Here is a 13,303-nt window from a genome sequence, read left to right on the forward strand (position 1 = left end):
TGACTTTACTAAATATCCGGAATATATGGTTGCAACGGTGCCATAGACAAAAACATCTGCCTTACGAAAACGAAGGTATAAACAAACAGACAAGAGACAATATAATAAACTTTATTATATTGAAGCAAAGCTAAATATGCAATGAAATATCTTACTGGTTCTATATTCTTAAATATGTTCGTTGTTCTGATGCTTGTGTTTATTAAAGAAATGTATGGTCAATTGTAAATTCAAAGTTTTTTTTTTATCCCTAATGTGACTTTCTTTACTTGTTGGAATATATATTCATCGCATTGTATTATAGACTGTATGATTTTAACCCACAGCGGTGATATTTTTGACTTAGTGGAGTACTGTGAAACATTGCTTGACAATTTAAAAATTGAATTGAAATAAAAAAAATGATATTCTTGTCCAACAAACAAAAAGTATGAAAAAAGTTGTATTCCTTATCAGTTCTGATCCGTTTCTTTTGGTCCTCTTCCTCTATCCTCGTAACCTCGTGGTTGTCAGTGATAACAGCTCGGTTAAACAGCACGTCCAGATCTTTCTTGAAGGATTTCACATTTTTCTTATTTACTGTGGAGCTTGTATGAACTGGTGATTCTGTTATATCAATGTTTTCAATCTAGAAAAAAAACTTAAAATTTCTAAATGCAATGCTTTAATATCCAATCAAACCAGGGATCTAAAGTGATAAGACAATGGTCGATAAATTGATGTACATCCCCAATGATAATGCACATAATTACCCTTTTGTAAAATTTGATTAGTGTTTGGAGCGTTTAGACTCTCAACTTTATCAACGAACCTATCAAAATTAGATAAAAGTCCATAAAGTTGTTGAGCCAACGAATAAGTAAACGTTATTATAAAACTTTTAGGACAAGTATAATAAACAGCCTAAAGTTTCCTCCCTCCCTGAGATCAAACAGATTATAATGACTAGGAGAAGCAGTGTCTTCTTTTCTGTCCACGTTATATTATCAGACAAAAGATGAAATAAATACAACAATTATAACAGCACAGGACATGAAAAAAAAGGGTTGCAGCCCTCTATAAACATTGAGGGTATAGCTGTATAAAAATGATAAGTGAACATATCATTTATAGTAGTGCAGTGGTGTGTTAAGGGAAAGTTTACCCCTCTCCCAAAAGCCCCTAATTGTCACGCGTCTGACATAACAGAGGTAAAGTCTATATTAATAAGTTACCTTTTCAAGTTTAGGTTTCTTTGGTTTTGGAATTTGATTTTCTTCATCTTCATCAATTTCTATTTTTATGGCTCTCTGTTTTAAAAAATCATCAAATTTTTACAACTGCAGATTAGAAGAGATTTGAGAAAACTTTTCCAAATTCAATAATAGTTATTTCTCTCATCGTGTTATAAACAGCTTTCCGCGGATATAAAATGTACAATTATAAGATAAAAACCAGTTTTTCGTATGGATGAGAACCGGTTCTAATCCACCGGATATCAATCGGTTTCGAATGAATACGAGAAAATCATGTTTCTTTATTGTAGTTCCATGTCTAAAGCTTTTGATATAAATCAATTCATAATAAAAGAGGAAACTCATCCAAGTTAGCACAGATTTCGGATTTTTAAATTTTGAAGAGTTGTAAAAATATTGACTTCCCTGTTGTTGATTACTGTGAAGGATTGGTAGAGCATGCTTATGTTCAGGAGTCACATGATCCAATTCAGTGTCAAGGTCAGGGGGGTCAGGAAGAAGAAAATTATTTGAATCATCTAAATAAGAATATTGAGAGATAAGATGAAATAGTTTAATTGTGGATAGTCAGCTGTCATATGATCTACTCTAGTGTTATGATCTGAAGGGCTGGAGGAGCGTGGCAACAATACCACTCTAAGTAATAAGATTCTGAAGGCGTACCTTTGCCTTTTTCATCCCCTCAAGGCTATAACCTTCTGGAAAATGTCTGTGCAACGCAACTGATTATGATATATTGGATACTAGTGGCTGCACCCTAAGCAGCTAAGGGTAGCTCTGTATTCCAAGAATGAAAAAACAACCTAAAATCATGCCAAGACTTAAATCTTAAAATAAAATAGCCTAGCGCCACTCTGACAGCTATGTGTAGCTTTCCAAAATTGGTCAACTCAATCGGTTCAGTTTTCATCAAAATCTTAAGCTTCGGACAAAAAAAACCTTACTAATATCTACTATAGGTTAAATTTGTGATATCTAAAATATGTCGAAATCTTGTACCTATTTCGAATCATTGAACCTCTATTTCCAATAAAAGTATAAAAAAATAAACTTACCAAATATAAATTCTTGATCTTCTAATTGTGCAGGTGTTAGTAATGTAGCTGCATGGTGACTTGAAAACATTGATCCAGATAACAGCACATTGTTCGATATTCTGTTGGTTATACTTTGTTTAATCTTTTCATAGGACTATAAATACCTACTAACTATACCTTTCAACCTATGTCTATCTATCCGTCTACTTAATTTCTCATTATCCATCTTTTAATCCATCGACCTTTTCAATAAATCAATAGAATCAGTTATAAGCTATCTTTTCCACAGACTTTATCTAATCTTCTAAATCTTAATTACCTTTCTAATTCTTTTGAAATGATTATAAAATTTTACTGAACAGACGGATTGCCATGGTAGGTAATTAGTTATGAAACGTAATTTCCTTGCAATTGACTTTTGTCGGACGAGGTATCAGATACCCCGAGCCTGAGTTACCCAGCAATAGGGGATTTTAAATTTCACACCTCATTTTGAAGGTCTCAAGGCTAATTATTGGGGTTGAACACCCGGAATATCGCTCATAAGCATTATAGATAGAATTTGTACAAAATGTGTTATATTGTTTTGTGCCAAAAAAATACAAATATTTTATAAAAAATATGTTGAGTGTTAAAAAAATAAATTAAAGTACTCAAAAATGTTCATTAAAAAAAATACTAAAATAGTCAATTTATTATAAAACTAAAGCATAAGGGATATTTACCCCACCCTCCTTATGAGAATTTATCCATTCCTTATAATCCTTTCCTAATGTCTCCCCCCCCCCTCATTCCCGTTCATCACACAATCTTCAAAGAAATAGGAAGTATCACATTTCTAAATTTGTCCCTTCCACCAGTATATGTTTTTTAGATATGTAGTATCTCTATAAGTCCCTTCTTCCCTCATACACTTTGTCTTTCTTTCTAGCTGTAGTTTATTACTTAAGATCAATCAAAATTCATAATTTGTAAATTGCATATCAAAAACTATAAATCAAACAAAAGTGCACATATACAACTTGTTTAACATAAAAAAAATCAACATATTTCATGAGTAGCATCCCTCATAATGACCTCATTCCTTTCTTTTCTCCTTTCTACCTCTTAAATGGGTTCTTTAGTTCTACTTGATGCCATTGGTGAAAATGTCTTCTTTCTCCGTCTCTAATTCTTATTTTATTTATAGTACATTTTGGACTATTTTGACCTTGTTTAATAAACCCCCCCTCCTCTCAAACTCTTTCCTTTTATTGGGTGGCGAGTACTACTAATTAGTGACACTTGGCTTCCATAAATCCTTTTCACACCTTTAACTTACAGATTAAACAAGGATGACAACATCCACAAAAGTAATTTTCTAAAATCAGAAGGAAGGACAAACGAACAATAACTCCTGTAGAGTGTCAGCACTTATTAAGCAACGCAATAATTTATAAGCCCCAAAAAATTGTACAGAAAATTGTTGCAAAATGGTGTAAATACAGGGTACAGTAAAATCACTTTCTTTCATTATTAGAATTTGATTATAGAGACGCATTGCTCATAATATTGTACTAGGATTCATTATTCAAAATATTAAATGTATATAAATAAGATGTTTTTGTCAAAAAATCAGCATATTTTATAGACATGCGGACTTTCTGGTAATAATTATAGATTTGCTACCAGATCATACCTAACAGTTATAGGAATCATCATATAAAGTTTAATATGAAGACAATTCTAATATGTCTAATTTAACGAAAAGAGGTAAACGTAACGGATGGACGGACCGACGCTTATTATAGAAAAGCTTCGTTTTTAAAATCATAGAATAAATACAAGTTTTGTTAGCCGAGACCTTTGGCCCCTCGGGAATAACAAATTTGGTTTTAATCTTATGATATTTCTCTTTAATATCAGCGGAAAGCTGTCTATAATACGATGCGCTAACTAACTTTTCTCGTATTTTGGGGATTCCTTCAATTTATTGACCATTATATTATCACTTAAGATCCTTGTGTATACTATTTTAATTTTGATTAATTTGAATGCATTACATAAAAAGGGAAGGCTTTAATGATAAAGTAAATTAAATGTTGGATGCCAATTGGTATAGAAAATCTCTACAAAAAAAAAATTCCATTCGTAGCTCTTGCATAGCAGCCAAGAAAATCAAAGAATAAAAATTTATAATTAATGAGTGGCTTTGCATGGTGTGTGAAGTGAAGGATCTCGCTAACTATGGTTCTCTTCTGTAGTGAAGCTTCTCATAGGTTTATTACAATTTAAGGGGAGGGTTCCACCCTCTCTAAAGAATCCGCCCGTTAAAAAACCCTACTCCATAATGCAAGTGCTCCTAGAGGCCTCAAGGGTATCAGCAAGCTAGCAATATTGTATCCATTTTCCCCACTACATAAAACTAGCATTTTAGGAAGAGAAAAATATTTTCAACTTCTAAGCTAGTAATTGAAATGTTTTAATACATCTATAAATAAAACAAGAATGACAACATCCATAAAAGCGAAACTCTGAAACAGTAGGAACCAGTATTCTAATAATCATATAAATAATGTTATTTTATCACTTAAAAACTGTTGCTATAAATGTAACGATCATAGAGTAAATTTGCTTATTATTAAAGACTTATTACAGAGTGGCTTCGCTAATAAATCAGTTGTTGTAGAAACTGCAATATTAATGTTATGCATGGTTTAAAGATTATAAAATATGAAATAAAGGCATTGATTTAATAGGAAAGCTGCTCTATGTTACAGAAGTTACTAATTGATCAATAACGTTGTAAAAGCTGTAATATTAATATTATGCATGATTAAAAGATAATAATAGATGAAATGAAGGCTTTGTTTTAATAGCGAAGCTGCTTTCTGTTACAGAATCTCCTTCCATCTTTCCATTCGTCTGTCTGTCTTTTTGTCCATTGAAACAGTATGGGGAAATTTCTTTACTGCTATTCATGATAGACGGCTAATTTTTGACTGAATATTATCTTTACCGAGATGAGCATCCATTGCAAATCTACTCCAAAAAAGTTTTTAATTTGTCGGTCAGTTTGTATTGCTCTGAAATAAACCAAATTTTCACAGGAAATGAACAGAGAAAAATTTTCACCGCTCATAATATTACAGAGCTGCTTTTCAACTCACTATATCCGTCAGTCTATATGTTATGCTGTGTTTCGTATTTTTAAAAGCGAAGCCTTTCTATAATTAGGGTCGGTCCGTCCGTACGTCCGTCCGTAACGGATAGCCCTTTTTCGTTAATTTAGGAATGTTGGAATTGTCCTATCGATTTCAAATTTTGCATGGTGATTCCTTTAGTAATTAGGTACGATTTAGAAAGCGTAGCAACTCTATAATCATTACCAAAATGTCCGTAAGTCCATTTTAAACATGTTGATTTTTTTACTTTTTAACAACAAAGTTTTATGTGATCTAATCATCGGATTGATCTGATTTTTGATATATTGATTCCTGGGACAAAAAAGTATAATGTAATAAGCGATGCAACTCTATAATCAAGTCTTAAAAATGTAAGTATGTCCATAAACATTATCCTGTATTAAGTTTTTTTTTGTATCTGTTTTTCAACAAATTTATTTACAGATTTGCTGACTCTTATCCTATTATATAAAGTAGTAAGCGTTTTTTGTCTGTCTCGAAGGATCTCGCTAACCGCTGAACCGATATTGTTCTCCTCTATAGTGAAGCTTCTTATAGGTCATGGAAAGGTTTTAAACTATTTTTGGGGAGGGTGTCTTCACCCCCTCCCCATAAAAATATTTTTTTACTCTTTTGAAAATTAAATTTAAAATGGGACGATGTTGACTTTTTCCCCTCCTACCTTATGTGCCCCTAGAGGCTTCTAGGGAGCGTATCCGCTAGTACATTTATATAGTGATTATTCAGTTCTGACACTATACAAGTGTTCATGTTTGTTTGTCCTACTGTTTCAGTGCTTTGCTTTTATGGATGTTGTCATCCTTGTTTTATTCTGCTGACTTTTCCTTCACTATTTCTTCTATCTTTTGGGCTATGTTTCTGCCTTTTTATGGATATTATTGCTACTTATAGATATTGTCCTCCTTGTTGTTTATTTCTTAAATTGGGAATTATAAAACGGGAGGGATTATTCTATGTATTACAAATGTAATACTTAATCATATGTTCGCCATTATAAACATAGCTTGCTAACGCAAATTTTTTTCCAAATTCTATATAAATTTTTAAAGAACCACTTTGTCTTATTTCACTTGTAATTGCAATATTAATAAAGGTACTAAGAAAGAGAGGGAATGTCTGATTGAGCCAATAGGAGAATCGCATCGGAATTTACATTGGATCTCATTGGTTGAAATTATGTACACATTTTCCTACGAAGGCATGTTTTTTTTCATTTCATACATACATAAAAGTCAGCTGTTAACAGTATATTTTCTTAGTAGAAAGCTTTGCGGAATCAGAATTAATTGCCCAAAAATTTCGTTTACAATTTGAAAGCTTGAAACAAAGTTGGATTCTTAAAAAAAAAGTTAGGCTGGCAACTCGCTGGTGAGGCAAAATTATTTTTGTGAAAAATCCTCCAAAATCGAATAAAAAAATTTACAAAAATGAAATAAAATCTTAAGAGGGTTATTAACATATGATTTTGTTTAATTTTTGTAGATTTTTAATGTGCTTTTGGATGATTTTTCACAAAAATAATTTTGCCTCACTATCGAATAGCGAGTCTATCATTTTTTAAGAATCCACATCAGCTTGAGTCGAAAGTAAACAATACTTTTGTCTGCTAGGAATGTTCTCTCTTAGATTTGACGAAAAAAGGGTACAGAATATTATTCTACTCTTCTATTTCTATTGCAATATTTTACCATTCCTATTTATATAGTAGTGGCACTGCAGAAACAATATAATCTTCAGTTAGATTTTCCCTCCTTTTTGTGAGGTTGTTATGAATTATAATACAACTCCTCCCCATCTTAAACAGTTTATCAGGGAGAGAGGGGACATTGGGCTGTTTATTATGCTGGTACCTAAAGTTTTGTAATAATGTTTTCTTATTTGTTAGCTCAACAACTTTGAGGGATAAAGTGAATTTTTAATGGTTATATCAGTAAGTTGAGTGTTAAAACGGTTAAAGCACTAATTGTAATCTACAGGAGGGGTAATTATATGTATCATCATTGTGAATGTATATTAATTTATAGGCCATTGTCTTATCCCCTTAAATCCCTGCAGTTTATTTATCATATAGCCCGGTGACCTTAGTTGGGTTTATGACACATTTATTACCTCTTTCCTCCCCCCCCCATCTTCCTCGATGTAGTAATGCCACGTCTCGCGGTCGTTGCGGTCATGCGTCATATTGGAAGGGTGACGCAAATTTCAGATCTCAGTTTTTGCTATTTGATTTACTATTTTTCTCTGTAAGATAACAACGATGCTTGCAAGATTATTTAATTCGCTATAATATAAAGATATTTTTTTTCAAATCGCGAAATCTGGGATCTAAAATTTGCGTCACCCTTCCAACCTGACGCATGACGGCGTATGTCCGGGAGATATGGCATTATTTAGTACACTATCTTTATCAATTCTAAATCAATTTCCTTTACCTCATATACCCCCTCCCCAACCCTTAAAATCCTTTTTAAAGTGTAAATTTAAACCTCAATAATTTGCCTTGAGATTTATGGGATTTCTGAAATTTGAAACAAAAAGTTTATTACTGGCTTTCTGAGTCGGGCTTTCTGTATCCTAACCCCTTTTGTCCGGTGCGTGACTGCCAATTAATGGAATGAAAATCAAAGTATTCCTGTTAGTTGAACCCAAAGATTCATTAAATTTGATTGGAGTATAAACTAAATCATCCACTGGTTCTAGATTAAGTTAATTTCTTCATACAAAAAAGCTAATAGACAAGATTTCTACAATTTTAGATTTTAAAACCCTGCATTAAAGAGGACTATCCACAAACCAGAGCATCCAGAGAGAAGTGATTCTAAGCATCTTCCAGAATTGACCCATAGTATTTTTTAGTGAATATACTAGGTTTATGTTTAATATTTGCTTTATCGACTAAAAAGTTAGGTTTCACCATGGTTTTATATGAAATAAACTTTTAAATGTAAATCAAATTTTAAAGCAATATCATCAAATGCTTTGTTGAGTTCAACGGACAAAATAAAATAACACTGCAGAAAAGCATCAAATGTTGTAAATTGCAAAAGTACATTAATTAAACTGTTCACAAGTTACGAACTCTTTTTCTAAATATGCATTTTTAATCACAGTAATATACTTTTGTGTCAAAGCTTTTAAACATCAGTTTGAACTCATCAAAACATTTGATGATATTGCACCAAACAATGCGTAACATTTCAAAGTTTTTTTCATATAAAACCTTGGTGAAACCTAACTTTTTAGTCGATAAAGCAAATATTAAACATAAACCTAGTATATTTACTAAAAAAATACTATGGGTCAAGGCTGGAAGATGCTTAGAATCACTTGCTCTGGTTCGTGGATAGTCCTCTTTACATATAAACTAAAGTTTTAAATGCATTTTATTGGTTTTAATGAAGTTATAGTCCTTTTCCTTAACCCTTATTAACAAAAGCCCATAGACTAATTTTCACATATTTATATGAAGGAAAAAGGCTTCAATATAAAAAATCCTCAAATTTCTTTTCTATCACATTATTGCAATTGCTTTATTGTATGAAAACCTTCTGAATTTTCATCATGTAATTGTTCAGAATAAGTAAATACAACATTCATGGAATCGTCAGCGGATTCAATTTGTGTCGGGGTAGCTGTCAAATCTTTTCCACAAAATCCTAAGTAAATTTAAAGGAATTTTTAAATAGTTGAATGCTGAAATTTTGATATTATGTCAGTTCTTGATTATTTAAACAAGGGAACGGATAGAAGTGAATAAAAGAACCTAAAATCAAAACGAATTAACGTCCATTTGATATAAAATATATGATTACCTATGAAAACTTTTTTTTAAGGTTTTTACTCTTTTGGACTGTCTAATAGTTTATTCATAAAAATTATTGTTTTTGACTCGATTACTTTTGAATCTATTAAAAATATATCTCAATATCTTAAATAAAATAGTTTATATAGAACTAACCTATTAGCTTAAAAGCATTATTAATTTCTTGCAACAATTTCCATGTGACATTGATTTGTCCAGTATACATGAGGCAGAGGATAGCTCTGACCATCTCAGATGATAGGTCTGGGGTGTAAATACTTGATAATACTGCTTCTTCTGACATTATACTCTAGATATTTATATCCTATTATATAAAGAAATAATCTTTTTTTGTATGCGGTGCAGGATCTCAATAACTGCTAAGTCAATTGGTTCTCCTTTACAATATGCCCCTGGGTAGGTTTTGAACTATTTGGGGGAAGGGTACGACTACCCACCCATGAAATATCGCCCCTAGAAAGAAAGGGCCCTCAAAATTTAATTTTGTATTTGAAAAAATAAAATTAAGAGTAAGATGTCCCTTCTTTTAAGTGCCCATAGAGACCACTGAGGGGGGGGGGGGGGTTACCCGCTAGTAGATACTAAAAAAAGAGATACTGTTTGAATAGATAGTAGATGCACACATAAGTTATTAAAACTGATATTTGATATTTTAAAACAATTTTAATACATTATCTTACCGCTAAATTATCAGAAAATGCAGCCAGGACAAACTTATGTGCCCTAAAAATGGTTCCATCCTGACAAAACCAAGCTACATCATGGTCCTGCCCTGTTAACAGGGATTCCTACACAAATATTTGCATCGTTTTTTCATGGTAAGATATGCAAAGATTAGGGAAATAATAAAAAAAGTGTCATTTAAAATGATAATTGTATATATTCCTAATATCTATACTACTAGTTTTTTCCTTAAAATAAAGTAAAAGGATCTCCGTCTGTCTGTCTGTTTGTACTAAAGAATCTCACTAACCATTGAACCGATATGGTTCTACTTTAAAGTGTAGCTTCTCATCCTGTAGGTTCTGGAGTGGGGAAGTGTACCACCACCCTCGCAAGAGAAATCGCCAATAAGAAAAAAATATATAACGCCACCTATCGGATATTTTTGGTAAACACTTGATCTAAACATAGATTCAAGGTCTTTAGGTCCCTGGCTAACTTTAAAATTAAAAAGTTCCCCTTTTAAAAATTAAATGCAAAACAATGCAATTTCCTTTAGTTGCTGTTGGTACCAGGCCATTTGCTGCGCGTTCGCGTTCAACTTGCACATTGGGATCACAGGAACTTCATTCTACAAATAATACTTATATATCAATAACAATAACAATAATTTTCAATATTGTATTCAAAATAAAATTAAAATCTTTAAATCATTTCTTTGGTTAGGTTGATTAAAAGAGGTTTGCAAAAATGCTATATTTATAAAAACCACTGCACCAATTTCATTTGATTTGATTGACCTAAAAAATATAAATCTCACAATACATAAATTCTATTTTTTTCTTAGGTTTCTTAGGTTAGATTTGTGAAGAGGGCTTTGCAATAAAAAGCCATTTTAGTAGATATGTTACCTCCAAGACAGGAACTTTATTAAGAGTGATAGTTTCTCCTCCTTCTGCGAGAACTTCGACACCCTGTTTCAATAAACATTAATATTACTGATTAGTAATATGACTATGTGCCATTAGTTCAGCATATGTTATAACCTAACCACAAAAAGTTTCATATTTACTAAAGACACAAAAGAAAAATAATGACGTTGATTGTTGAATAGATGAGAGAAAAGCAACGGGAAGGGTCATTTTGTGATGTTTTAATAATATGATATTATGATGATTTAATAATGTGATACATTTCATGGAGTTGATTGCACAACAATATTAACAATATAATAGTAATGTTTATTAATTTGAATTAAATTAAATCTTTATAAACAATAATAACAAATATCTTGGATGGCTTAATGAAAAAATACTTAATATTATTACAATTATTATGTTTATTCCTTTAGAAGATCGCCAGTTACAGGTAAAGAAACACTGATGCCACCCGTCATTGAGAGATCTTCACCCATCACTACCTAAAAGAAAACATTTAATAGGTACATTAGAAAATTCCTAAAACCCTGAGTAGACCTATCACTAAAGAGCTCTCATATACCTTACTTAACCTAACCTACCATAATAAGCATCGGAAATATTTCCTTTGTGGATTTCTTTCAGCTCGAAGAAAATAGTAAAAAATATGTTACTATTACCTGTTCAGATGCTTTTGTTGCCTCCAGGAAGTTATGAGAAGCATCCACAGTGGCAATAACTTGGTGGTGGGAAGCATCATGATGGATTGAATGAGGTGCGCTTAGTAAATGAGACGTGACAGATTGGTTTGGTAGGTCGAAGACAGTTGGAATATCAGCTGACTCAACTAGATGAGCTGGCGGCTGGACGCTAACGGAGGCTGATTCCGCTGACCGCCGACCAACCTGGATTATTTTCTTTGAAGTTTCATCGACAAAAGATATCGCTATTTGTTTCTCGTCCTGATGGTGTTCTAGAAAGTTACCCTATTCATATAAAATATGCATTTAGATTATTTACCAACCATGTTTTGAAGACAAAATAAATGTGAGAAGGTATCAGATGCTATTGGCAAATCCAAAATATATACTTTTTACACGTAAATATTTAGCCTAACCATGCTTAGAAAATCCTGTTGGATAAATTTTTGTTTGAATTTTTAAAACTGCATATTTTTTCCTGTAAAACAGTTGATTCAACAGTGTTTCTATGCATTGAAAGATCCTAAATTAAAAGAGTAAACTTGGAGTCATAGAACTAGCAAAAGAGGTTTAATTTGTAGGTATACACAAATATACCTATAGAGTTAAAGAATAAAACGCAAGTAAAAAGAAAATGTAGCAACTTACATAGATTTAAAAAGAGACTGCTATAGTATTTGTCATATGCTTTAGATTTTAGCGAAGTTACTTAGTGAACTCTATTCCTTAGCCATATCCTGACTTGCTACTGTATCTTCATCCATAGAACCTCGGGGTTGCTCTTGGGAATGTAACCCAGCTAAAGATTTAATCATATTTAAATGGAATAAAAAAACACCCTTAGATAAAACTTGACATTAGTAGAGCATTCGATGATTATTGTTAAGAATAAGATAATCAAAGGTAATCCAACACTATAAAGGGAGGAAAGGGTTGCGCTAAAAATCAGTAAAGGTTGTGAGTTTTAAGTTAAAAACAGTAGTAGAACAATAAAAATTTATCTTAACCTAAAAATTTTTTTGTCTATAGGTAGTTCTTTTCAATGAGAAATGCACTGGCAAATATTTAGTGAATGTTATCGTTCTACTACTATTTTTAAGCCTTAAAACTCATCACTTTACGGATTTTTAGCGCAACCTACTCCTCCCTTTAATGCTTCTACCCCAAATCACTATTTCAATGATTGAAATGTTTCCTTTTGTTGTTGGAAATTATTGTGGCAAATAAAACAATAAAACAACTCAATTTTTTCTCTCAACCCTGATTTAAAAACATATAATGGGATAAAAAAAGGTCCAATTAAAATATATTGCCTACAGATTTAGCTATAAGTTTGTGTTTAGCACTGTTTTCATGTTTGCTGAGGCCCGAACTGTGCACATCAAGGTCCTTCTGGCACCATTTGCATACAGCCCGCTCTATAAAGTAAAATACATTTATTATGAGATAAGTTACCAAAGAACAAGTAAATTTTAATATACTTTTGTATTTTAGTGAAGTATTTTTACCTTCTCCGTTCGCGCCATAGCCTTTCGTAATCCAGGGAAATTTTAGCTCCCATGATTTTAGATAAACCCGAGATGAAGAGTCTGTCTCTTTCTTTCTTTTCATTTTTATTCTGAAATTATTACATATTATTATTTATAAATATTTTGTAAATAATGCATTATATATTTGCACATCGTGCAATTTTTAAAATTAAGAATTTATAAGGAATTTTACTATTCTATAAAGGCAGTCCT

The 13,303-nt window shown here is 31.9% G+C and overlaps 1 protein-coding gene across 1 annotated transcript; it reads right to left on the reverse strand.

Moving 5' to 3' along the window:
- Nucleotides 1-298: 298 nt before the first annotated feature.
- On the reverse strand, nucleotides 299-13,181 carry LOC145327223 (uncharacterized). The gene is made up of 16 exons (XM_080170807.1): nucleotides 13,070-13,181; nucleotides 12,875-12,979; nucleotides 12,285-12,360; nucleotides 12,039-12,082; nucleotides 11,541-11,845; nucleotides 11,288-11,363; nucleotides 10,855-10,916; nucleotides 10,494-10,574; nucleotides 9,961-10,065; nucleotides 9,416-9,569; nucleotides 9,003-9,113; nucleotides 8,090-8,153; nucleotides 2,291-2,391; nucleotides 1,641-1,753; nucleotides 1,215-1,289; nucleotides 299-628 (listed from the first exon to the last, which is right to left on the reverse strand). Exons 1-16 carry the CDS (start codon nucleotides 13,170-13,172, stop codon nucleotides 299-301), a joined length of 1,905 nt encoding a protein of 634 aa, XP_080026933.1. The 5' UTR covers nucleotides 13,173-13,181.
- Nucleotides 13,182-13,303: the final 122 nt, after the last annotated feature.

The sequence above is a fragment of the Acartia tonsa genome, chromosome 1 (assembly GCF_053477335.1).
Source record: "Acartia tonsa isolate MP-2025a chromosome 1, ASM5347733v1, whole genome shotgun sequence".
In the NCBI taxonomy this organism is placed as follows: domain Eukaryota; kingdom Metazoa; phylum Arthropoda; class Copepoda; order Calanoida; family Acartiidae; genus Acartia; species Acartia tonsa.

Bases quoted from the DNA above. Each gene is read 5' to 3' on its own strand.
- LOC145327223 (XM_080170807.1), bottom strand. From the start codon at position 13,172: ATGAAAAGAAAGAAAGAGACAGACTCTTCATCTCGGGTTTATCTAAAA. The intron at 10,575-10,854 runs GTAACATATCTA...TATTATTTGTAG, and splicing joins ATAAAGTTCCTGTCTTGGAG to AATGAAGTTCCTGTGATCCC. The intron at 2,392-8,089 runs GAATACTTTGAT...TATAACCAACAG, and splicing joins TCTTTGGGTTCAACTAACAG to AATATCGAACAATGTGCTGT.